At 44.7% G+C, this 27,599-nt stretch overlaps 1 protein-coding gene across 1 annotated transcript; it reads right to left on the bottom strand.

The window, feature by feature from the left end:
* Positions 1-7,010: 7,010 nt before the first annotated feature.
* Positions 7,011-22,308, bottom strand: LOC111066877 (protein single-minded). The gene is made up of 9 exons (XM_041591778.1): positions 22,083-22,308; positions 11,567-11,761; positions 10,151-10,320; positions 9,744-9,845; positions 9,503-9,670; positions 9,232-9,431; positions 8,388-8,494; positions 7,216-8,326; positions 7,011-7,137 (listed from the first exon to the last, which is right to left on the bottom strand). Exons 1-9 carry the CDS (start codon positions 22,093-22,095, stop codon positions 7,011-7,013), a joined length of 2,193 nt encoding a protein of 730 aa, XP_041447712.1. The 5' UTR covers positions 22,096-22,308.
* Positions 22,309-27,599: the final 5,291 nt, after the last annotated feature.

Here is a 27,599-nt window from a genome sequence, read left to right as displayed (position 1 = left end):
GACCCACCCCCCACCCCGGCATTGCAGTTGAAGGATGCACTTAGGCAAATTAAACCCATCAATGAGATGATTGTTAACCACAGCCACAAAACCAGCTTAAAAATCGAACATTACGCTCGTGTTCCCTATCAAACAGGGTGCGCAGACCCACAAAGGAGCCTTTGAGCTCGAAATACAAAACGCGACTCAGAGTGCCAGCACAAAGAAGGCAAAGATCCCGCACTGATTACAACCAACTGAAAACACACACACATTTCAAACCAAATCGAAGAGAAGTAAATTTAATGGATACCCATAACACACATACTGTGTTACATACATACATACATATGTATGACTGATCCTTCATTCGAAATATATTTCATATGTTTAAATTATGTCATGCTTTAGGCCAATGAATGTAATATGAATATGTTGTATTTAAAATTATATTTTTCCATTGCTCGTTGATGTCTGCCTATCAGCTGATGATAAATGGTGGGCAAAATATATATTTAATCATTTGTTTTAAGCGACGAAAATTCGGATCAATATTGACAGCGGGAACCTTCGAATATAAATTCGTTTTGTGTACTCTACTTACATAATAATTATCAAGAGTGAGAGTAACACAATTCATGCATTTCCAGTTAAATAAAAGAAATTAAATGTTTCTTCAATTTCAAATTTATTTTTTTGCTTTAAATAAACATTAACATGAGTAGAAAAAAAATGTATATAGTACCTCCATATGCTTTATGCTACATCCACAATTTCCAAATAGAAATATTTCTTTCTTTCTTCTCCCTTTAGATCTGGCACTGCTTAAATCTTCAGCTGAAAAATCGGGTAATAAAATTCGCTTACTTGCTGGAAGGATATGCATAGATAGGCGTGTGGGAAAGTGTGTATGCTCGGATGTGTATTTGTGTGTTTTAATCGCCTCTTTTGCATCACCCACTTCACCCCCTCCCCCCGATAACGCTGTGTGTGTGCGTGTGTACACTTCGTTTTTCCCTGCCATTTATTTGTTTTTTATGTTTTTTGAGCGTCTGCCTCACGCATAACTCAAAGTGCTTGAGCTTGAGTTGAGCCTTCGATGCCGTGCAGATAATGATGCTAAAAGTGTCGCTCAGGATGGGAAGGCAGGATGGGAGCAGAGATACGAGTATGGGGGCGGGCGGTTACAGATTCCAGGTAAACCAATGCCTCACATACATATGTATGTATGTATGAGTCGTGGCTGAAATAACATATCGAAAAATGAATTTCATTGAGTGCGGCAGGAAGGGGGAACTTCTCCAAGGCACTGGTGGGTGGTGGGTGGCAGGGGGTTGGGGAAAGTGAGAGTCAGCGGAATCTGCTTCAATAGCTTTGTTCGGGAATCAGGCATGTGCTGGGGGGAGGGGTAGTGGCAGAGCCCTGGCAAAGTCATAAAATCGCGAGCGAAGCAACAAAACATAAACAAGAAGCGCGTCGGGATGGAGCAGTGGGACGCGTGAGACGCGCGAGACACGGAAGAGGAGCCGTGCTAGCGGCAGCTATAATGATGTAAAATATATCGCCGAGATTTAGCCGACTTGAGCCTTCACAGCCCTCCTCCCAGTCCTGGCCAGGTCTGTGCGTGTGCTGATAAAAGCCAAAAATAAAACGAAAGGAAAAATAAAATCACGAAATGGGAAAAGTGTTGAGAGCACTTCAAAGTCACAAACAAATGCATAAAATACCGTATAGCTGGAGGATGAGACTGGCACCAGGACGGGCTGCCCGGAGACCTCGCCTGAGTCGCGCTCAATATTATTCAATTTGTTCTAATAGCCGCGCTTAAGTTTCCCCCCAGCACACACACACACACACACACACATGGCGTATGCGCAACGTTTAGCGGGAACAGCTCAGCAGGATTTGGGGTCCCGCACTTAATAGCCAGCGATGATGCCGAAGCGAAGTATATTGATGATGGCGCTGCCGCTCCACAAATCTGTCTCCAAGCATTTGAACCTCAATGATGCGCAATTTTATGCATAAGACTTTTACATAAATTGTGCCGAAAGGATACACCAGCCAGCCAGCCAGCCAGCCAGCCAGCCAGCCAGCCAGGACTCGGTTCGTCTTGGTTTACCCTTCCCTGATTTGGCTTTTAAGTCGCTTTGGAGGGGCGTACGAGTGCGTAAAAAACGTTAATACGACTTTGATATTTGCTGTCTTTCCTCTTGTATTCGCATTTATGACATTTATTGATACAATTTAGCAAGCAAAAAAAAGCCAAAAGCCCCAGGAAAATACTTTCCTTTTATGCAGCTCAATGCGAATTTATTGAAATTGTTGAATATTTTTTTGAACTTTATGCGCCCATAAAACCGCTGCGATTTGCGATATAAATCAGATTTCATGCAGCAGGATAGACTTATTTTACTGTCAAATGAGCTGGGAATTACTTTGAAGTTGGCGAAGAGCCTCCAACTATAATATTAACACAAGACAAGACTATATTACCCATGTAAACCTGTAGGTGGAAAGTGCAACCCACTCATCCAAGAGACATATTTATTTATGTATATTTATTTGCTTCCTGCCTTCCTTCATTAATTTTCAGCTGCAGCTCATATATTGTTAGTAAAATTAAAGCGATTGCCTTTACGTTAAATATTCTTTAATTTTATCCTCTGCTTCCATATTGTATGTGCAGACATCTGAGCTTTAGATCGATTCAACTGCTTTCTCTTGCCATGAGATTTGTGTGGCATCCAGAATAAACTTTCAATTATCGAAGCCATAACTCCAAACTCCTTTCTAACCCACAATCCAAGACAGTGGCAGTGCTATAATTTAAACAACCCGCAATTTGTTCGGTTTCGATTTCAGCAGTTCCAATTACCATAGGGGGGAAACACAGATAGATGGAGGTAGGGTGCGGGGATGGGGGGATGAGTAAAGAAAATTTATTAAGTGATAAATTTCGGGGCATTGAGGAAAATGTCAAAGAAGGTCAATTGAAAAGCGAAAGTTCGGGGAAAGGTTTCTTAAGCGCCTTTTTGGCACCCACATACAAACACACACGGAGCCAGCACACACACACGCACGCACACACTGACAGGCAGATACTCACACTCACACACTGTAAATCAGAGGTCCGTTCGAGGGAGCATCAAGGCGTGGAAACGTCCGTCGATTTGTCCGCCTCCGCCTCCGTCCACCAACCTCCAGCTCGTCTCGTCCCGGTTCAGGGTTCGGGGTCCGCCATCCAAACGAAAATGGCGCACAAAACAAAAGCCGCTCAGAACAAATTACCAGAGTCGTCTTTTCTATGGCTTTGCCCTTCTTGCCTTGTCTTGGGCAGTCTTTTCTTTCGTTTTGCAACTTTTCTGTTTCAACTGTTTGCCAATTGCACTTTTCAACTGGCCTCATTCGGGTTTTGAACATGGCCAGTGGCCAACGGGCCAACGGGCAAATCTAACGGGCCACGGGCAGCTACCAACTCCCAAGCTCTTTAATGGGGCCGTTAGTATGTTGGGTTTCTGGTCCCTGGTCCCTGGTCCCTGGTCCCTGGAGGAAAATGTGTGTACAGCTACGTTCACTGAACTGAAGGGCATCGAGAATGGTTTCGGTTCGTCTTGCTGGGCAAAATTGCAAACTAGACAATTTGGGGGCTGCCAACTATTCGGCCATTTAAACATTTATGTAATAGGCTTGAAATTTCCATTTGGCAGCCGCAACAACTGCACAACTGTGTGTGCCACAATGAAATTCTCGACTCGTATCCGGCAGCAGGACACCTTTCAGCAGCAGCAGCAGCAGACCCAGAACCAGACCCAGACCTCGAGCAGTAACTGGGCCACACCTGCAGCACACACGCATTAAAAATTTAATACAGTTACTTACACAATTTCCCTCGCACAAACCGCAATGAGTCTTAAGCAGGTAATCTCACAGAATATTACCTGCCCAGTTAGAGATGAGCCAGCAGCCTGGAACACAGAGAGAAGGATTTGAGACAATGAGAGACAGTGAAAGGTAAAATATATAGTGGGGCAATGGGTATATAATGGTTATCAAATCGTGACTGAATTAATAGTAAATCTTTAGAAAATATTATAAATATATTAAATATATTTATTATATTATTTTAATATTAATTCAAGACTCTTTTGAATTGAGTAATCAGTAAAAGTTCCAAAGTATTTTCAGCAAGAACACTTAAACAGAAAATTAATCATAATCAATCCATCCCTACTGATTAGAGTAGAATTATGATTAAGTAACTATTAAAACTGTGTCCCCTCTGCAATTAAAATCGAAAGTAAATTCTAAATACGGTTTCTACAGTGTTTTCAGGCTCGTGGATATTTGTTCTTGAATGGGGCTGGGCTGCCTCTGTCCCTGTAGCTCCCACCTGGCATCTCTAACTGAGCTTGCTTTTCATTTAATTTCCGTGTGGCACTGGCACACACTTTTGCGTTTGCATTAATTTGAAATGCAACTGGAGCCCAAGTCGGATCGAGTTCTGCCTGACCAGAGGCCAGAACGGAGGCTAGAACAGAGCAGAGAAGAAGAGCAGGGAGGGGGAAGGAAAACCGTAGAGTGTCCTGGCCAGCTGGCACGTAAGCTCGTTACGAATTTTAAATTGAAATACTTTGCTCTTCCGGACTGGCACTTGCGTTTTTAAGCCCGAAATTAGGTTTGCATTCCGAAATGTTTTCAATGTTCTTCAAAATGGCGCAACTTTCATTATTAAAGTGCATCTCAGCTGCTTCGCTTTTGCTGTCCGGCACTGCCCGCAAGGCCAAAAGCCACACAAGGGGGCAGTGCAACATGGCCACGGCGGCTTTGGGGCATTGGAGCAGCAGGACCAGGAAGATGAGCTGAAGCGGGAACCAGCCCCAGAGCCAGAGCCTGAGCGCGTGCAAAAAGAAAACCAGAACTGCTAGGATGCAACTCCCACGTCTATTTTTTTTGCGTTTTTACTTTTGTTCATGTTTAATATGACTTCTTTGCCTTTGGACCTTCCGATCTCTCTCGTTCCTCTGTCTCTCTCTCTGTCTCACTCTCTGTATCCCCATCTCTGTCTCTGTATTCCCATCTCTGTCTCTTTTTGGGGGCCAAGTTGAGTCGACATCGACCCGCTGCAAGGCGAGGCATGGCAGGAGGAGCAGAGTCAGGAGTCTGTGTGCGTGCTTCAGCCAGAAAGTTGCGGTTTGCTTGCACTTAAATTATTGCATCTCTAGGAGGAGAGGAGCAGGAGTCCTTGAGCAGCACAGCAAAAGGAAAAGCATCGGCTCCAACTCCGACTCCGACTCTGTACGTATTCCTGAATCTTTTTTGTCTGGTGGGGGGGCAGGGACCGATGGCAATTAAATAATTTGCGGTCCATGTGCAGGCGAGGCGTAAAACTTTCCGAATGTTTCAAGAAATAAATTAGCAAAGGGCCCCCCTCCACCTCCCCACACCCCTCTGCACGGCACAAAGTGCAAATACCTCTTGCCCAAGCAGTACGAGTATTTGTGGCAATTGAAAAACGACAATTAGCCCCGGCCTAAGGCTTATCTGCAGATAGCACATCTCTGAAGGAGCCTACTTGGCCCGCCCCACACACAAATGGCAGGCAATAAATCAATGGCACTCACTCACTCACACACAACTGGGGGCAGCCACGCCGGCTCGACACTATCCCTGGCCCGCAACAACAATATGGCCCAAAGGGTTACTTACATGTTTGTGCTGCAGCAGAACAGATTTTTCCATAACATAAACAAGCCAAATGAGTAATGGGCTGGGCAGCAGCTGAGGCAGCTGCGAGGCTTCGATTAGTTTTCATTACGCCCTGAATTCTGCAAGTCGAAGCGATAGAAATAGCCATCAATCGGCTAAAGTAAATGAAAACAGGGAAAAAATACTTTTATTTAAATGGGTTCAATTTAATGTTTTTTCGTAGCTCGGCGCCAAACACTTCAAACAGTAGAGTGAAATCGGTAACTTTGCAACACTCGAATGTTCGGCTGTTACCCGTACTAGTCGATATATTATTTCGATTTCAGAAAACAGCGCCCTCTGGCGTCTTTTGCTGGAACTATTCAATAATTATTTCGATATACATTTTTCCTAACTAACAGTGACACTACCGACGAACATAAACAATTTGTATGATCCGGCAGCACTGAAAAAAGGTTTTTATCGTTGAGCTAACAGCCGCAAGGTGGCGCTTTTCTCTGACACTGCAAACACAACTTAAATTTGAACGGATTTAATTTGCAAATTAAATAATTAATTAATTTTTGGATTAAAAACGATCGGAACAATTGAATACTTATCGTTTTATTGTTCACCCACATAATAATTTGTTTATTCAAATTAGAAAAATTCACGATAATAGGTAATGTTTTGTTTTGTTTACATTTACAATTACGTATGTACTTATGAAGATCATGTTAGATGTCTGCATAGTGAGCGGACACGGATACCCTGCACTATGTATTTACACTTTGTTCCATATTTATCCATTTACTACAGATCTCTAGTGTGCGTGTGTGTGTGTGTGTGTGTATGTATGGTGTTTATATAGAGAGTCGTATGCATGCCTGTGTTGTTTATATGTATTTATGTATTTATTTATAAGTATGTGCAATTCATTTAAGTTAGTTTGTATGAACATCTTACAGTTAGCTCTTACGACTAATGTTTAATATAGAATTTGTATTTGCTTTTGCATTTGTTAACAAGAATTTTTCCGTTTTCATTTCTCACATTTCCATTTCCATTTCTTTCCAACTTTGCACTGACACGCAAAGCAAATAAAGAGAAAGGATGCAATAAATAAGTGAAGGAAAGAAAAGAGACGAGAAGAGATAGGGGGAGACAGCGGCAGGATTTGCATTCCCAATTTTTGAGGTGGCTCTGCCACATATTACAAATGCAACTGATAAATCAGAGGGCCATAAACAACAATCGACCGATAACTTGCCCCCGGCCATGGACATTGTTTTAGAAACAACAACAGCAGCAGCAACAGCAGCAGCAGCAACATTTAGTCGCTGCTAATGCACAAAATCGTTGGGTATATAGTGCTGTGGCTCCACAATCACACTGGTGTAATGGGGCGTGGCCACCACCGCCGCTGCCGCCGCAGCAGCATTCACGCTCTTGAAGCTCTCTGCAAAGTCGCTGACAACGCGTTGCTGCTGCTGCTGCTGTTGCTGTTGTTGCTGCTGCTGCTGCTGTTGATGGTGGGGCATGGCGTACTGTGACTGTTGGTATTGTTGGTGCTGCTGCTGCTGCTGCTGTTGCGTATGCAGACGCTGGTGTTGCTGTTGCTGTTGCAGGTGCTGATGCTCCATCAGATGTTGCTGCTGCTGCTGCTGTTGTTGCTGCTGCTGCTGGGAACTGTTGTCGGAGAAGTAGCTCAGCTCAAAGTTGTGGCTCAGATCGCTGTAGGTGGTCTGCGAGGGTGAGGTGCCGTTCACGATCGACGCGTTGCCCGTGGACAGCTGGCGGTCGCTTTCCGAGCTGCTCGAACAGCTGTTCGAGTTGGCCGAGAAGGGCCGGATCATGGAGGTGGCCACGTCCACAGTGGCATCGTAGTCGTAGTAGTAGTGGTTGTTGTTATTGTAGTACAGGCTGCCCGTCGTCGTGTCCGGATACTGCATCTCCGTGGAGTAAACGCCGGAGGACGAAGCTGAGGCACTTGATCCGCCGCCGGCGCTGGAAGCTGTGCCCCCGCCCACGCTGCTGCTGGAGCTCACCACCAGGTCGTTCAGCGGCGGATACAGCTGCGTATAGCTGAGGCTGTCGTGGTCCATGCTGCCTCCCTGCTGCTGGAGCTGATGGTGGTGCCACACCCCATTGTTGTTGTTGTTGTTGCTGCTGGGATTGTTGTTGGGCGGCACGGGCGTAACTGCATTGGGGGGCTGCGGCTGCACCGAGAGCGGTAGTTCCGGCTCAAAGTAGGGATCCAACTTGGGACTGGCACTCAGGACCAGGCTGACTGGCGTGCCCGGTGCCGCAGCCACTGCACTCGCACACTGTGGCACCACCACCGGCACTGGCACGGGCACGGATACTGATACGGGAACGGGCACGGGTACGGAGGCGACTGCTTGGGCAGCCGCCGCCGCTGCAGCTGCCTGGGCAGCCGGTGAGATCGGCTCCCGCTTCACCACGCCCGTCTGAATCTCGTTCAGCACCAAGTCTTTGACCTCTCGTTCGCTCAGCACGTAGTTGACGCTCACAATGAAGACCTCGCGCGAGGAGCGCGAATTGTGCACCAGCGTGGCGTAGGATTGCACCCAGACCCAGCCGCCGCCCTTGGTCAGGAAGCGATAATATTTGGTGGTTACTTGTCCTTTGTACAGCACTAAGCAGGAGAACGGATGCAGTTAGTACGGTTCGAGTGGTGCGAGGCTTTGTTTTCTTACGGATTTGATGGGAGCAGCGCATGGCCATGATGTCCGCCGCATGGATGTACTGGTAGAGCGTCTTCTCAATGAGGTCCTGCGGCTCGTAGCCGGTTAGCTGCGACACGCTGTAAGCAAATAAACAACCAACGTCAGTTGAGGTTTTCAAACATTTCAAAATTTGAGGCCCAAAACAGGCGACGCCACGTCAGGATTCGCTTATTTAAACAGAGGAGCGAGCGGAAATGGCTGGTTCCCCTGTTGTTTTGCTGGTTTACTTTTGTCAACTTTTGTTCAATTCAATTATGCAGCAAAACCAAGGGCCAACGGGCCGCAAGGGGCGGCTTTTTTCTTTTCCACTTTGGGGGTTGCTCTGCACGGCAGCAGGCAGCAGGCAGCAGGCAGGCAGGGGGATAGACTCCAATACGCTGGCGCGTCAGGGCAACATCATGAGGGTAATTGAGTGACAATAATGTCAGACAAAGTGGGCTGGTTTTTAGGACTCCCCCCCATCACCATCCCCTGCTCCCTGCTCCCTGCTCCAGCCCACGCAGACAAAGGCAAAATCAAGCTCAAGAGGGAAATGATTTGTTTTTCTTTTTGTCATGTCGCCCCGTTCCGTTCCCTGCTTACATTTCCTTTTTTTTATGCTGCCCCTTTCTTCCCTTTTTTGCTGATTTTTTTCTGGTACTTTATCTGTCTGGGGGAGGTTGCTGGTGGCAAGTTTGGGCTTGAAAGCGAATGCTGTGGCCCCGTTTAAATATTTGACTAGTGTCGAATGTACTGGGGCACAAAATAGGGATACATTGCAAGATGTATTCGACACCCACAGACCCACTCGTATCAGGCTCTGGGGGGCACTTACCGCGCATCGAAGAAGATCAGTTTCATGTCCAGCTTGGCCCGAAACATGAACATGTTCTGGTGCAGCTTAATTTCTGTAATGGCAGATGAGGGCAGCGAGTGACCAACGGCCACCAGGCCGAGATTCTGTATCAGGCTGCCCTGTCCATCCCCACAGTCGGGATAGATGCGAGCCTTCAGATAACCAGAGCAGTGTATCACCTAAACGAAAAACACAGAACAATTATAGACACAATAAAAAATGGAATAGAATGGAATGGGATCGAACGCACCTTGAAGCCGGAGGTGGTGAGGCCCGCATTCCTCTTGGCCAGGACACACTTCATGCGCAGGAAGAAGGTCTTCTCGATCTCGATGGTGTGCGAGCCGCGATCGTGGCCATAGACGGCTTGCTGCTGTACACCATTGGGACTGCCGATGGGCGTGTGCGTCTGTGCGAGCTGTGGGGGAGTTGAGAAAGGCGTGAGTAAAACATTTGAGGTGCCCAGAGATGGCTGTCGCTTTTCTACTCACTGGATGCTGGTGCATGTGCGGATGCAGCGACAGTATGGCGTTCATCTCGTCCTGATCGTAGCTGTGTATGTACTCGAATATGGAGTTACCCGTCAGCTCCACCTGGTCAACAAAGCAGAGGAGATGCACAAATTAGAGGGAAAGCCAAGCTAAGCCGAGTCTTGTGAGTTGCGAGTGCCAATTAGTGGATGGCAAATGCAAATGAATTGCCGAGTGGAGCTCCCTAGTGCGCCTTTTGATGCGCCAACGCCTCGTCGTGGCCCATTGACTTGCAAATCCAAGTGGCCACCATGGGACACAAGCAAAAGGGCATCCATCAGAGCTCACGATGCCCGGCAATTTATGCGCATAAATCACAACAAATCAAAAGAGCGCGGACGGGGGCGGGGCGGCGACACGAAACTCACCTGACTGAGACCCAAGTGCACGGAGGCCGTCTCCGAGATGTACATGATTTTGCCATCCGGCGCCACCACAAAGATGAAGCCGTCCAGCGTCTGCAGCAGATGAGAGCCCAGCTCCTTGATGGTGGCACCGCGCTGCATCGCCGGCGAGGAACCCCAAGCTTCGCCGAGTCCTGCAACGCGTAAGAGATTTATGTGAGTTAAGTTTGGCACCAATTAATTGCTGCTGCAAATCAGCATGGGCATGGGGCTTGGCTTAATTCGTAAAGTTCCCACCATCAAGCAGCGGCCTACTTGCCACGCCACTGCTGACGTCTAAATATTATTCCCAATTAAAGTCATCGAGCGCTGTAGGTGGCCCATTCACAGCCCACCAGCCACCACCCCATGGCTCACACCCCACAGCCACAGCCACATCCTCAGTCACATCCTCATCCTCATCCTCAGCCTGAAACATGTACTTGTCCCATGTATTGTCATCTATGTATGTACTTGGCGCTGCCTTGCCTTGCCTTGTTCGGGCCCTGCCTGGGCGGCTGTCGTTGTTTGTTGCCTATTATTAAAATAATTATTTCAATAAAGCCAGAAAAGAAAAGCACAAAACGGCCCGCAACAATGGGAACGACACCAGCAAAAACGCCTCACTCACTCACTCAGTTGTCCTGCCCCCCCACACACACACCCATGCTGAAGCTCAGTCTCGGTCTCAGCGCCCCCCACCCACTGTTGTGCAGCGCAACCCTCTTTGTCAGCACAAAATCTCAGCGGCGCACACTCCCCCAGAGAGAGAGAGAGGAGGGAGGGATGGAGAGACAAGCCACCCACTGGCCACCCACTTCCAGTGTGGCTCTCGTTGCTCGTTGCTTTTTGAGTGAAACAACAGGCCGCCATTGTGTTTTAGCAACCCACACAACCCACCCACCCAGCCACCCAGCCACCCAACCACCTTTCCACCCACTTGCTCACACTGCTCGACTGTTTATTGTCTGCCCATTGTTGAGTGGTTTTCCCTGGCTGTCCTCGCTGTCCTGCCTGTCCTCACAAACATATGCTTTAAACAAACAAACTGCCGTTTAAACTTGAAATTTCTTTAGCCACCGATTGCGATTCGGAATGACGAAAAAACAACGGAGCAAGAACAACAACAAAGGGAACATGTCCCGCTGTGCGGATACGTGGCCTGTAACCTCCATAATGAGCGTGGCGGTCGCGTGGCTGTCAAACATTCCGCATCATTTGACATAGCCAACGGGCGTAATTCGCACGAGGCGACTTGCCGGGCAGATGAAAAACCAAGAGCCAAATTGAGCGGCAATTAAGTGAGCTTCCCGCCCGATTGAGGTATCCGGCAACAACAAAAAACAAAAAAAAAAATCGCGCTGTTCAGGGACTCGGGTTCAGGTTCAGTGTTGAGCTTACCATCGGGAAACACTTGGCGCATTTTCAAATAGGATGTGGTCAGCCGGATGACGGAGGCCTTGTCCAGCTGTGATGTAATCGCCGCTGGCAGTGGCAATAATTTGGCCAATTCGCAGAATTCCGTGTTTTCCTTTTCACGTCGCGTGCGTGCCGCATTTTTGCTTTTCTCCTTCATGGCACACGTTTTGGCTATATCTGCAACGAAAAATAGAAGCAGACACAAATCGTTGACAAATCTGGTACACTTATTGACGCGCAAAACAAAAAACTCTACTCTAGTCCCACGAAAATCCCAAACGAAACCCAAACCAACCGTGCAATCTGCTCTCGTAGGAATCCTTGCGCACTTTGCGTTGGTTTGTCATTTTTTTGTTTTTGTAGAGTAAATCCTTTTAAATACAAAATGTCTCAAAAGTGGATCGTTTGCAGTACTCAGCACTTGCTCATGTCCCTGCGATCACCTGTTTTTAACTGAGCAGCTCTCGGCCAGGACAAGCAGTTTTAACACAGCTCGAACTGGCCGCAGGACAAACTATCAGCTACCTGTCACGAGGCTGCAACCTGCCATTGGCTGGCTGGCTGCTGATTGAACTGGTTTCTACCTGTAGGGCCAATTGACTTTTTGGCAATGTTACTAATTTACCCTGAGATCCTTCTGATCCTCTGCCACGACCCCGAAATGGCAACCGGAAATAGTGCCGGTGGTAGTGCCATCTCACTCGGCCTGGCCTGACTTTTGCATTCAACAGGTTGACTTTGCCAGCCGCAGGAGTCTGACTTTTATATACCTACACGAGCATACATATGTACTATATAAGCATAATAGACAAATGATGGCCAACGCACACACACACACACACACACACAGAAAATGAGAGAGAGAGGGAGTATATATTCTCTATATATATGTTATATATATGTATTTACTACTCAGGATGACCCACAGGCAGCGTCGTCATGGTGTCGTTGTCGTTGTCTTTCCATTGATAGTTTCGAACGTGATTTTGGCGCAGTTTTTGGCAAAATCCAAGCCACTGGGCTCCTGCTGCTTTATTTCTCCTTCTTTCAGACGGTTTATTTTTTTTGTTAAAGAACTTGGCCATTTACATAGATTTTAAGGCATGAATAGAATTTGCACGTAATTACAAGTTTATTGACTCAGGTCACGTAGTCAGTCAGTGTCTGATTCCAGCAGGGCGCTGGAATGATGAAATGTAGCCTTCAATTTTTGGGACCACACCAGCAATGAAACATTTGTCAAGAGTCAAATATTGAGGGGAATGGCAGACATATCCGCTACGCACACGGGACACAGTCGCAGGAGCAACAGATTTGCTCAATGATCATAATCCTAAAGAGCATTCTCCGCTAATCCGCAACGCAAATGTGACAACATGCGCGTCTGAAGTACCGCCACCACCGCAGCCGGCAGCCGGCACCGCGGCAGCTTCACTGCATTGAAAGACAGAAAAAAAGGCGTTTGAATTTTGTGTCCGCGATTGTTATAAATGCCCGCACCCGCGGGCGGAAGTCAGGAGTCATTGGCAAAGGGATGAGCAGCATCTGCGAGAGTGGTGCGAGCGTCCAGCTAATAGGATAGTTTATGATCCCTAAGTGGGTCACAAATGATTCAGGATATTCGCTGTTCTTTAGCATATGGATCATATAAATTCATGCTCGTATAAATAAGTCCGATCCAATGATATATGTATCACCATTGATTCTCATGGGCATAAGCTCAATCACCAAACGGAACGGAAATCAGAACTTCAATTATAGAAGAGGAAACCACAGAAGAAATCCTCTCATTATAATGGATGTATTATGTACATACACACCATACCTAGTTGTCTTTATATAATTATTTAACTGACTATTAAATACTCTACATGGTGCTATTTGGTGCAGTGATTAAACCACTGGTATAGTATTACAATTATAATTGGATCGTTTAGACTTATCAGTACGTTTTAATGGATTTTGTCTGTACAAATTGCAATTAATCTATTATGCAATTAATTTATAATTTATTAATTTATTATTATTATATGATTATAATTAATTATTATTTATTTTGCAGCGCTTAGAATGTTATTTTTCTCAACAAATAAAATAGATCGATAATGGTTAATGGTCCCATACATACATATGTAGGTTTTCCATATACATCTCACTTTTAAAGCACAGAAGTATAGATAAATCACTAGCGAATGCTGCCATGCCCAACTAATGGCTCTCTTCCCGGAAAGTGTATTAAAACTCAACTCATGCTTCGTCTGGCATCCCAAATGAACCGATCCGAACTGAGAAATTCCCCTTTCTGGCCAACTTGACCTTAATCTGGCTAGAGGCAAACACAGGCAAACTAAAAACAAATGAAAAAAGTTTAAAAATAAAGTCAACACGAATATTCACACTGAACTTGAACTACAGAGAACGGACAGAGACAGCAGCCGAAACGGAGAGAAATGGAGGCAGAATGGAGAGATTGCGTAGGTGTTGCCGCCGGGCACAGGTAAGATGCTCGGTCGTTCCCACGCTGCAGAGCATGAGAAGAGGAAACTATATGGTAGAGTCCATAAAGCAATTAGAGGGACATTGGACCTCGGCCACCTTCCGCTGGGCCGATGCTAATGTGGGAGTTGCGGCCACGGCGCTTCTCGGCATGCGGCGAGCATCCTCATCCTCATCGTGAGTCACATTCCCATCAATATTTTCGCTACAGGTACGAATATGTTAAAAACCCGCTGGTCAGTTCTCACGCTTGCCAGTCTAGCGGGGATTTCCAATCGGCCGATTGATAACCAAGCGGGAAAAACGGCGAAAACAGTCAGCACATGTCCAGGAAGTGTGAGAAATTCACTGAGACACAGAGAGAGAGTGAGGGAGAAAGACCATGGCCAGGATCAGGTACATGCCACTGCAGAGATTCCCACACACCCGCACCCGATGCGGACGCGGACGAGGACGAGTCCTATCAGGTGGGAAGCTGCCACAGCAGGCGGAAAACTCAACATACGTTTTCAATGTGCGTAACATATGCCATTGTAACACTCTTTGCTGGCCCGATAAGAGTGGCTCCTGTGCCCCGTTCCCTGTTCCCTGTTCCCTGTGCCTGCCAAAATGTTCAACCATTTGGCCGACACCCCCACTCCCACTCCCACTCCCCTCCACCATTTGCTCTTTTCCTGTGTTTTTCCAACGCACATGAAGTTTTTATCTTGAAACAACAGTCGGCGTCGCGACGTTGAAGGGGCCCAAACAGACCCAACCGAAACCAACCTCCCTCATCCACTCCAATCCGCCAGTTGCCACTGCAGTGCCACCAGCGAATGGGTCGTCGCAAATTTTAATGCTCAGCTCGCGCTTAATTTTCGGATTATAACCCGTAAAGCAAACAACGGCGCAGTGTCCTTAGCCCCGGACCAGACCCGTGGCTGCCTCCGTACATTAACCCAATTTCAATATGCTTTTTGATTTGTTTGCGCGGCACTTTAACATTATCAAACAAAAGTTTATGCAATCCGAGGGGTATGTTCCTTGGGTTCCAGTTGCTCTCTCTCTCTCTCTCTGCCTGTTTGTGTGTGCGTGTGAGAGGGTGTTGGGCGTACGTTTTTAATTGCCTGCAATAACAAGTAACGACGGTCATGCCAACAACAACAACAACAACAACAACGAAAGCAGTAGCAGCACCACCAGAAAACCGGAGGAACACAAGGCCCTAGCTTTGGCTTTGTTTTTGGTTGCCCAAATCCGCTAATTGCGCACAGTTGTCGTTGTCGTTGTCGTTTCTGGCCTCGGGTCTTGGTGTTGTTGGTTGGTGTTACTGATTTTGTTTTGGGGTTTGGGGTTATGACTACAATTGGTTTTTTTATGGCGCCTTAATGTATGCAAAGAACGGCCTATTGATTAGCATAATGGTTAATGGCCGTACAATAAGCCAAGGATATTCGTTAACGACATTAACAGAGCTTGCAGAAAAATGTACAAAATGACGCATAAAAATCACACAATGTCATAAGAACGAGAAACGAAGATCGTCAAAAACATTCAGTACTTGTGCCAAAAGGAGTCTACAAACCTTTTGACCCTGCCACTCAAGATGGCGAAATAATAATTCCAGAAATATGCAGACTTAAGATGCTAGATTTGATTTAGTTTATAAATATAAAAATATTGAAAGTCAGAGTCATACTCGTATGTAAATTGGTTGTATAGCTAAAATGTTGCTTAAATAAGACCACAAAAGAAGATTTCAATAGTTTAATTATAACGACTCCCACAACAAATTAAATTCAATATTTTTACAAAGTACATACTCATGTATACGCATGTACATATGTATGTATGTAGATATTTCTGCATAAATGTCATGACAAAAAAGGTTAATTTTAATAGTCAACAAATAGAATCGAATTCCAGAGCATTAGTCATAAGCTTTTGTAAAAATATGTGTATGAAAACATGTACATATGTATGTACATGCTGGTGTGTAATTTTTTAAACTGAAAGCCAGCCAGCCAGCCAGCAAATTCGCCCAATGTCTGGCCACAATTGCGCATTGTTGCTGAATGCATTTATTTACTATTAATCCGGTAAATTATTGTGCATAAAGCTCTTTATAAATCAAAAGTAAAACAAAACCCGATGCCTGGCCCCAGGGCAAACAACGAAAGCAGCGAAGTGAAAGCAAATAAAACCAAATCGAGCCCGACTGACCAAGCCCATAATCGTAATAATAATCAACCAACACATCATAATCACTGTTTTCATTACACTATATTTTCAAAAATAATTATGCATGTATTTTATTTGTGTTTGTTCAACATACGCACACACACAGGCACAGCCACTGGCACTGGCACTGGCAATGGCAGAGGCAGAGCTCCCGGTTCACAGCTCCAGCTACCGATTCGATCCAATAGGCGGGGGGAAGGGGCATACTCGTACATAGAGCAAATACGTAAAGCGATGAGGCGTTCAAAATGCGAAAGTAAACTTTCAAATGAAATAAAAGAAGAAAAACAACAACAACAACAAAAACAAGCAGAGCAACAACAAATACGGCAGCAGCAAAATGTGTACCATCGGCGGCAGGAGAGCAGCAGCAGTCAGCAGCAGCCAGCAATAAATACGGAAAATCTCGAAAATATCACGTAAAATCGATCAACAATACAAACTTGCAACCAAATGGCCCGATGGGCCGCGTCGGCATCAAGAACGAACCCCATAGGCCAACAGCAGCATCAAAACCGAACCGAACCCATCCCTGTCCCATCCAAAGCAGGCCGAACCGTTCCAGCCTAGCCCTGGCTGTCGGTCTCCTTGGGAAATCAAACAAGTCAACACATTGGCCGCGCACAGAAACAACTTCCGAGGGTCAAATCGATAATCATAATTTTATGCCCAGCACAGACTCCAGAGGCAGACTCCAGCCTCTGTACACTTGTCCACTGTCCACTGTCCAGACCTCAGCCTCACCTACGCGTAAATACCCAAACACCTCCATTATCACTTACAGGGGCAAAGTACGCAGCCGAGCACATAGAACTGGACTTGGGCTGCAGCCCAAAGTGGCACTGGCACTAGGACTGGCCCCGAGCCGCCACCTTTTGTTGTTATTGTTTTTATTGTTGGCCGTTGTCAGTACGTGATGTTCACTATAAATTTGAATTTGATTTTGAATTTGCTCTAAAACGGCAGCGGCAAACGGCAGCAAGAACAACAATGGGTCGGTCCATGGTGCGACTGCTGCACTTGGACCCGGCTATGCTACCATCGCTGATGGTGGACTCTGAACAAATATGCACGTGGAAACTAGCAAATAGCCCGGACTGGAACAATGGTATGGAGCATGTTACACATAGAAGTTGGGCAAACAGCAAAACTATCAAATATTTCGAGTGTTTACCTGTAGCACAACATTAAACGTTTATAATAGAATATTTCTCAAAATTTAAATCAAACACCAACACAACAAATAAAGTTGCTCGAATAAATGTATTAAATAGCTCTTAAAGCCTCTAATGCAATACTGAAGGGGAACTCTGTAAAATTTAAATTTTTCTAATTTCTGAAATTATTGAGTAAGGAGAGAAAATCTTTGTGAATTAAACACCTTTATGTTCGTTCAAGGCCAGCTGATTTTAACAGTTGCTTTCACTTCGTATATCATTCATTTTAACCCACTTTTTTGTTGTATCCCCTAGTCGTAGTAATGGCTCTATTTCGTATCGAAATTATTCAGAAGTCAATCTACTGCGTATTCATTTAGCCGTATACGATACCATTTTGCTGCTGCAACAGCAACAACAACAACAACAATGACAGAAACAACAGCAACAACAAATATAAGAAATTCTGAGGCTCAGTCGCTGCGCTGGGTGTAAAATGAAACAAAAGTATGGTTGGGAGAAAAATCAATACAAAGTCACGTTTTAGAGAAAATCACGTTTCATTAGATACCTATACGACTATGAATACATACATACAAGCACACACACACACACACACACACAATGAAGACCACACTCATGCACACTGAACGTACATACATATGTACAAGGCATTAACATTCCATTTTTGCTTTAATTTCATTTTATGCAAGCGAAAATAAAGCCCGAAAAAAGTAGACGTAATTAAATCGTTTTCGGAAACTATTCTGAAAGTCAAATGCAAAACTTAAGGTGAAAGGCAGCCATATTTAATGGATTCATTTTGTGTATTATACACATATCTATGTATGTGCATATACGTTTATAAAAATATGTATGTCTACTTATGGGTTTTTCCGAGTATATCGCCACAACCCTCACCTTGAAATTTACGACACTTTTCACTTTATGTATCAATGCTGACACTTTTATTTTTGGGGGCCAGAACGTGCTAAAAATAAGTGACGACTCCATTTCGGGGGAGGATCAACAGGCGTGGCTAGGCTAGCATTTTCTACCCACAAAATCCGGCAGGAAGTCGAGTTCTTAAAGACTTTATTTAATCCCAGGCAATTAGTTGGTTCTCCTCAAAATGGTGTTGAAAATTTAGAGATTTTAGGGCATTAACTTTAAATTAGGTGGATTTTTAAAGGGGTGGATGTCTAGATGAAATGGTAAAATAATGATCGAAATAAGAAGAAATATTATAATTTATTTATGAAGCAATTAAACCCATTGACTCAGTGTAACTTGTCATCAGAGTAGATTTCAGAGTAAAGCAAATAAAATATGAACTGCAAACAAAAAATATGTAGTGCATCTGGCTGTTGGAGAGGCAAACTGCTCCTGTGTATGCCACCAAACTCTCTCAAGTAACCCCAAATCTTCAGGATAATTCAAAGCGCATAACGTTAAATGTTCATAAATGAATAACCAAAGTTGCCATGCAGGAAATTGTTACACTACTCGTATCAAAGTTGACGTGTTCGTTTGAACAGCGCAGCAAAATTACAGCATTAAGCGGATTTCCTCTCTGGAAGTCAAACACGCACACAAACACACACACACACATATATACATATAACGATATGCCGGCACCAATACTAACAACCAAGATAAACACTCACAGATAAGGTGGTAGGAACCAGAAGAATAAGTACAAGAAGAAGAGGGACCAGAACAAACAGCCCCCTTTAGACCTCAGACCCCTGTGCTTTGCATGTGTGTGTGTGTGTTGGTGAGTGCATTCATCAAAAAAAAAATTACAAGACAAAAGAATATAAAAAGCATCAAATCCTAGACAAGACCAGAAATACAACAAACGAGCACAGGAAACAAGGTACTCATACACACACACACATACACACACAAGCAATCACCTATCGGGCCATAAAGCTGACAGAAGAAACAACAATGAGAGAACAAGAAAATGGTGTCTCAGTCCCAGGTAGTATTTGAGCAGCATTAGGACGCAGACACAGCGGCACAGTGGTGCATCTGACGACTAATAAGCAACCAAAATAGATATGGCAAAAGGTCGCTGACACTTAAGAGGGAGACAAATGTCGTTGGATGGGGCTAGGGAAGTTGTTGTAGTCAATAATTTTGTATTTATTCTCTTCAGAGTAGAGACTGCTGTGGGTCCTTAGATGAAAAATATAAAACAAAACCAAATTTAATAGAGTTCATGCATGTGAATAAAATATGATTATTTTGTAAATGAACAATTAAGAATTTCACTTTGGTTTCGAGCCCAAACCTTTGAATATTTCAAGTATAAAAAGCTTTAAAATATAAATATAATATTTAATATAAATCTAAAAGATGTGCTCAACACAATGGCAATTTATTTAGGAAAATAAGAACTTCTGTTCACCACGTGAGATTTTCAGTCTATTTTTTATAGTCAGATGGTTTTTAATTAACTGATTTAATCGTTTCTCGCCATCGATATTTCTGGCTGCAAAATGGATACGAAGAAGTTTGTGGACAGAATGTAACAGATCGGAAAACATTTACGTGCATGTGGAGTGTTTAATATAAATTATGTCAAATAAATCATTTATTTTCAACAAAATCTGCCAAAAAGGAAACATTTGGACCTGCCCCTGGGTACCTTTGCTATTTGCTATTGACTCTCAAGATTGACTATACAATTTGTTGCATTTTTTGTATGATTAAGTTGAGTCAAAAGAATAACAGATTGCTGGAGAACAAAACCGAATCCCACTGTGCGCTGCTTTCCTCGGTTCATTCACCGACCATTGCAATACGGCTGCGCTGCTGTTGCTATTGCTGTTGTAGCTGTTATGCTGTTCAGTGTAACACAAAAAAAAAAAACAGGTTTTCAAACTCATACACACACAGATACACGCACACAGTCGCATGCCACCCTCTGGCAAACAAAAACAGCGAGCGCAAGCGAGAGCGGAAGAGCCAACAACATTTTCTCATTGGCTGTCTTGGCGCGCTTAATGTGCCATACACACACACAGTCACGCGGGCCTGGAACGGCAAACTGGAACTGCCAGCGGTGTATGCGTGTTAGTGTGTGTACAAAATGTTTATGTATATTTGTATTTGTGTTGCTGTTTCCGTTGTATCGCGCCTGTTCACCGCCGCCGCTCCGCCCACACACACAGAGGCGCATAATTGTTGTGTGCCTGTCTGGCAACGCCTTAATAATTGTTATTTGAGTTTCATTTTGTTTTCTATGCTGGTGTGCGTGCGCTTCCTTCTCGCTCTCTCTCTCTCTCCCTCCCTCTCTCTTTCTATCTCTCTTTCTGTCTACGTGTGTGTGCCGTTACACTCCATTAGCGAACATTTCTGGCATTCGAGTGTTAAGCTTTCTCTTTCAGCCCTTTTTTTTTGTTGGGCAGGCAATCGTTTGGATTTCGTTCGTTGCTTGAAATATTTCTCCTCTTCTGAGCCATTTCCCTTTCCTCTGACGCACGTTTGTGTGTGTGTGTGTGTGTGTTGTCTGTTGGGACCTTCCGCTTGTCAAAATTCAATGTCAGTTTTGTGACTGTGTGGGTGTGCGAGAGGGGGTTTTCCTCCCATTGACATGGCCGCCATATTTTTCTTCGTTTCTTGAATAACTCGTAAATATTTTATTTCCCCTTTAGAAATGTTTAACCTTTTTATGCCACTCATAAAAATGTAAATTTCTTTTAATTCCATCATTTAAAAATTTGCTGTTTGCTCCATAAATACATATGTACTCAAGAAAACTAATTAAATACGACAAACAAATAAAAATACAATGTGACTAAGTTCGGATGGTAGTTAAACCTTGCTGACAAAATATAATCATTAATATACCGAGAGATATTACAAAATCTTGCCCTAAATATGTATTTACAAATTTCCATGCTCTTTGTGTGATTTGTAATAATAATATTATATTTACATATGTACATTCATACGTAACGGTCTGGTTTATTTTTTAAATGTATTCAAAATGGTATCTCCTAATAATAGGCGATATATTTTTTTAATTTCGTAAATTAATTGTTTGGAAAATTGATAAATACCTAATTTTTGGTAGTACAAATTAAAATAAAAACAGGAATTGACAAAAAAAAAGCATTTTGAATTAATAATTGTTCCAATGCAAAGAGATGTTCTTTATTATGACACAATCTTTGGGGTCGCGTCCAAAGTTTTCTCTAGTGTTTATGTCCTATATGCACCACACCACCATAAAAAACGGTCCACAATTGCCACGCTTTACTACTGAAATTGTAACTTAATATTTTACAAACACAACTCAAAATGCACTTTGCCAACGAAGGAGGAGGCAGACAAAATCGGCCATAGCCGCGCCAAACCCGCCCGGAAACCTCCTCTTCGCCAGCCTTCACCATGTCGCCTGTCGTCTGGGGGCAGACAAAACAAATCATTTTCGGTGGCTACCGTATATGCAAACAATACGAGTATAAACGAGAAACAAAAAAAAAAGAACAAGAGAAAAAACAAGAACCCCGAGACACTGTAAAAACAAACACACTGAGTGCAGAGGCTGGGCACTGCAGCTGCAGACCCGCTAAAACCTTTTGCTTAGTCCGGGGGCTAATGATTACTTTTGGGATCCATCTCACAAGCAAGTGGCTTTGAGTGCAGGCTGCATCGCTTGAGGGAGTCGACGGCCAAGATTCTGGAGTTGCAGAACGTCCGCAAGATCGTAAATTATGCCACATAAAACGCGCACGACAACGACAACTACAACGACGACGAAAACGACGATAGCGACAGCGACTCCAGCAACTACTTGGTCACTGGGTGCAGTGCGACTTGATTCGACACTAAGCTGACCGCAACTAAAACGCTCCAGCCGTCATCGCTGACGCCGACGACGCTGCTCTGGTCAGAACGAACGGTTCAGTTCGACTCTGCTCTGCTCCGTCCCGCTTGCTCTTGCTTTGCCTTAGATTACTTTTGATTGGGCTCTTGGCTCTTGGCTCTCGGTTACGGGGGGCTACGGCTACGGTTCCAATGTCGCCTTCGCTGCGGACAATGTCACATGTGATGATGGGGCCAAGACGCTGCTCAAAATAAACAAACAGCTAGCCAGAGCCCGGATCGGCGGCCATGACTTCTGCGGCGTTGGCAAAAAGTGTTGCATTTCACTCGAAATGCAGCGACTTTCTTTCGGCTTTCTTTGCCGCGACATTTGCTGAGCCAAGCCCAATCAGAAGGCGACGCCAGTAGAGCCGCAGACCGCTTACAATAAAAGTTATATAAGCCAAAAGTTGACCCCTGAATCAGATATATGTACATACTATGTACGTACTCGAGCATATGCTGGGATCAGCACTAAATTTTGGATTGCCCTTTTTGTAGTCATCGCTCGCTTTTGTTGTTGCTGTGGTCACTCTTTGGACTTTCGGCTTGCGCGATTCATTCATTGATCGACTTATGGCCGATCACGCCTGCTATCTTCTGCCACTTGTCAGCCGGCCCCGTGGCACGTGTTGCTGATTTTTTTTTTGTTGTTGTTTTTATGTTGGTGCCGTTGTCGATATTGCTTTTTGTTCAGCTGCTGTGTTGTCTCTTACAATGTTTTGGCTTCTTTTTTTTTGTAATGGTGCTGGCGTCGATGAGCTAATCGGCTATGACGTTTGTGTTTTCTTGCAAGTGAAGCACAATTTCGCCCTCAGCTGTGAAATGTGCGATGTGTTGTTGCTGCTGCTGCTGCTGCCTCTACCACGGCCGCTGCTGCAAAGTCTTTCACTATCATCGCGCAACGTGCAAAAATTTGAATTATTCCTCAAGTATATACATACGTACATATGTATGTATGTACATGTGCATGTATATACAGTAGGCCCTCCCACCTCAGTGGGTGTAGTGACATAAAGTGTGAATCATGGCTCCGGCGCCTGTCCGCAATCAACGGAATTCGAGACATTAAACTAGATCGTGTTGCTAAATTAAGCGACCCTTTTAAAATAGTTTTAGAAGTTATTAGAACAATTTTAGTTATTTTACTAGTTGTTTGGACGCCGAAAAGAGAGCTCTATCTATCACCCTTTATACATAATCCAAAAAATATTGGCAAACATTTCAATGAACATTCCACCGATAATATACTCTTTAAAGATCATATATAAATTATTGAAGATCACCGTACATATACGCTCAAAAGATCACATTCAAATGTTTTGGTACAATAAAAGACTTAAAAGATGATGAGAATCATAAATGCTGAAAATCGCTTACCCAAAAATATATTACGTACGAAATTGTGAGCTGAAATATGTCTATGATCTTAGTCTAGGGGCCGAGACAGAGCCTAGCATCCCCTGGACTCGACCTTCCCATGCTCGCATGTCAGCGCGGCCCACAGATCTAGATGCGTATCTAAAGACGTTCGCATATGATCGCATAATATGCACACATGCATATTGGACACAAAGATTCCCATATTTTGGGCACAAAAATACCGAACCCTTTTCCGATAAACACAGGACGAGGAAAAAACTTACAAAGTTTGAAGCGCCAAAGATACAGATACATGAAACGCGTATGCGGGCTCTGTTATCCGATAGCGGAATGGCAGCACGGAGACGAGGACGGGGACGAGGAAAATACGCACAAAGGACACACCACACCACATCAGTGCACGAGCAGACACCAGCAAGTAGCTGTTCACTTGGAAACAGAGTTGCGGCTTCGGTTGGAGATCGATCAGATTCGATATCGGTGCGGGGACGTGATCTAAACAATGGCCCAAGGAACCAATGCGGACAGGACTATCCCAAAAAAAAAACCGAGGCTGTTCGTCAGTCTTGAAATGCCCAACAAAACACGGAAATGTGTGCCACGATGCTGGGAGCTCGTGTGAGCGCATAAATTAGGCCATAAACAAGTAGCTGTAAAAATTAAGAAAATATTCCATTTATAATTCTACAATTTTTGGGTGTGAAAATTGTTCAACTGTTGCTCCAGCTGCTGCTCAAGCCACGCTTCAGTGGCCGCCCCTCGCCCACTTAGACGGAAGCTGCACAACCGGAAAAACGCTCCAATCCCCGGATTCGTGGCGGGGCGATGTCAACCAATTGGATTTGTGGCAGACATAGTGGCGGCAGTTGGAGCTGTAATGTCGAAAGGAGTTGTGCAAGCGGATAAGGATGGGCATCGGCATAGGGCAGCGGCAGGAACAGGCACGGCTGTGCGGCTCAATTACATTGTCGATTGAGCGTGAAATTGTAATGCTTGATTTGATTTCACGTGACAAGGAGACCCAGCCATAGACAGCGACACCAGAGCATGCAAGCACACATACTCGCACACGGCTATATAAATATATACATACATATGTGTATGTACATATGTATGCATTTGTCTGAGTTTTAGTAGGACTGACATCCTCTCGAGGGTCTGAGGCTCGTTTTCAAATTGGACACAGCCGCTAATTTGCTTGGCGCGCGCGACACCTTGTGGACTTGTGGAGTTGTGCAGTTGGCGACCCGTCATGGTCGCTGCTACACGCTGGACAACACCAATATCCCGGGCCGAATGCTGTTTTGTTTTGTTTGTTTGTGCTGTGCGGCACTCTCTTTTTGCCTTCCTGGAAGTATTATAGTAAATTTCCCGCATATCTTTCGTGTGTCATTGTCGCCTGGTCTGGTCGGAGTCCGGGCTCAGTCGCACTCTCAGTCTTCGTCTCCGTCTCGGTTTACGTCCACCGTCCACCATCACCCTCCTTCTCCACCACCTCCTCCTGCCAGATTATTAGTTATTATTTTTGTCATAAATGCAAATTAGCTATGCGCAATTTGCATATTCTACATTAAACTTGAAATGCATACTGTCTCGGCAACTCTCGTTGGTCATTGTATAGTAAAGACCTCGCCTCGGAGCCTGGTCTCTACGGCTGAAGCCGGATTCGACCCGTGACCGGACTGAAAACTTGGATTTATTTGGAGCTTAAATTTGACAAAGTCTTCTTTGTCTTCGTTATTGAAATGTGAATATGCGATGAAGCTGACACTTTTCCTTTCAACATACTTGGGACGGGTAACTTGTGCTCCTTCCATAACTATTTTTATCAACAAAATCTGGAAATCAATCATGTAAATATGTTCTAATTTAATTATTGTAAGAGCCAAATAATTGTAGGGATTATTGCTCATTAATTATAAATAAATATTTTAAAATTTGCTCACAAGATATCCTTGGGTAGGGTTTACTTGGAATACGAGTATTTATTCTCTTTTCAATTTTTACACAAAACAAAAAAAATCTACACTACACACAGATAATATAGAACTGATATCTAACACTACTATTATTAGTTCAGCACCAAAATCACTTACAAATAATATCGAATGAATAAGTCTGAAAGTTCTAAAGTTGGGCAGGTGGAGGACGAAGAAGGAAAAATTGTCTGGTTTCAGATTCTGGTCTCTATAATATAACCGATCCGCAGCGGGGACCATTAAAAATGAACGAAGAGAACCGTTGACTTATTTTTTTTTTATGGCGGGACTACAGTGGATTCTGTAGAAAAGTCGGGCCGATGACCACAGCGACATGGATCTGGGGATCGCAGGGCCGCGAGGGGTTTCTTTTTAACGCAATTCGATTTGCTGCTTTTCCCTTTTTCATAATTATAAAATGTTTTGTGGCTGTGCCTTAATATTTGCATTTGGCAGTGAGGCGTTTCGGTTTATGGGTTTTTCGTTTTGTTTTTCGGGGCTGTATTATTTCGTTTTATTGTTATTGTTGCTAAAGAATAATTTGTGATTCTTCGTTTCGGGACCCCAGTACCCAGTCCCAACCGCGAACGGGAACGGGACGGCGCAAAAGTAACCTATGCCGACGGCAGCCTCGGGCTGGCTGTGGGCGTCATATTACAGAACTGCGACTGTGACATGCCCTTCGATGATGACGATGACGACTCCTCTCTGGACTCTGCGACGCTCCATGTCTGGTGGCTTCTTTCTTTCTTTCTTTGTTTGTCGGTACACATGTTTTTCAAATGCATTTTCCCTCGATCATCATCGCCTACGACAATTCGCATTGAATTTCACTTGTTTCCTTGTACAATCATTTTTTGTTGTGTTTGTTTGGTTTGGTTTGGTGTTTGGAAGGAAGGTTACTTTGAAGGGTTATGGAATCATCGCAAGGGTCGGTCTGCGCTTCTTCCCTCCTTGCCACTCACCTCTGGCAGCTATCCGTTTTGCCGCTGGTATTGTTGCAGTGGGGCCGCCGTCGAATAATCCCAATTGGAGAGGCGCAGCGCAACAAAAATCGCTGTAACGACCGCGAACCGAGGAATGCTAATTGTTGCTAGCACATTTTCGCAATCAATTTTTAAAACAAAATTTGTAAATGTGCTGCGGCCGAGCTAGTTTTATGTTTACGATGGAAATGGCGAAAATCGGCTTAATGGCCCGGTCACTTTTTTATTGGGCTCCGGTCACGGCACTGGTGCAACAATTTGCAACATATTCGTTTGTCAAAAGTTATTTGGTCACTAGTTTTCTATGGACATCACTGAGGACCACTGGGCACGACGAATAAACGCTCCAGGATGGATGGCACGGACTGCGACTCGGCGTGGACGCAACCAGCAAGGCGGGCGGCGAACGAATGAGTGATACTCGAATGGACTGAGCTCAGGCTGCAGTAACTGGGGGCAAGAGGCAGCAGGCAGGCAGGCAGGCAGGCAGCAGCAGCAGCAGCATCAGTGTGGAGGCGCGACGAGTGCGCACGCACACTGACTCAAGCTCACACACACACACAGATACACAGGAGCCCGTTGTCTGGAAGTTGGTGGTGGCGGAACATGCAACATATTTCCAGTGGCTTTCCACGGCAGGGGCAGCGCACGTTTGTGTGCGTGTATTAATGAATGAAACGCCAATGCCACCAGACCGCTCTCCTCCTCCTCCTCCTCGTCCTCCATCTCGGTCACATGCATGCATGATGCATCCCACCCTGCCACTCACGTTTCGGTGTGCTTTGTTTGTGCCTGCCACACGTGAACGAGAGCTAGCAGTTCTGCTGCCACAAACGTGCCCAGGACCGGGCCCAGAAGCGCTGCGCATGCGTGCGGTGTGCCAAAAGGTATTAGGGCCGTGCAGCTATAT

This window comes from Drosophila obscura, unplaced genomic scaffold, assembly GCF_018151105.1.
Source record: "Drosophila obscura isolate BZ-5 IFL unplaced genomic scaffold, ASM1815110v1 contig_150, whole genome shotgun sequence".
Lineage (NCBI taxonomy): Eukaryota > Metazoa > Arthropoda > Insecta > Diptera > Drosophilidae > Drosophila > Drosophila obscura.
Note: the sequence above shows the minus strand (reverse complement) of the source record. Positions and strands in the feature narration are given on the sequence as shown.

Excerpts from the sequence above, each read along its gene's own strand:
- LOC111066877 (XM_041591778.1), bottom strand. Across the intron at positions 9,846-10,150 it reads TGCACTTGGGTCTCAGTCAG|GTGGAGCTGACGGGTAACTC; the intron begins GTGAGTTTCGTG and ends TTTGTTGACCAG. Across the intron at positions 8,327-8,387 it reads GCGCTGCTCCCATCAAATCC|TGCTGTACAAAGGACAAGTA; the intron begins GTAAGAAAACAA and ends TCTCCTGCTTAG.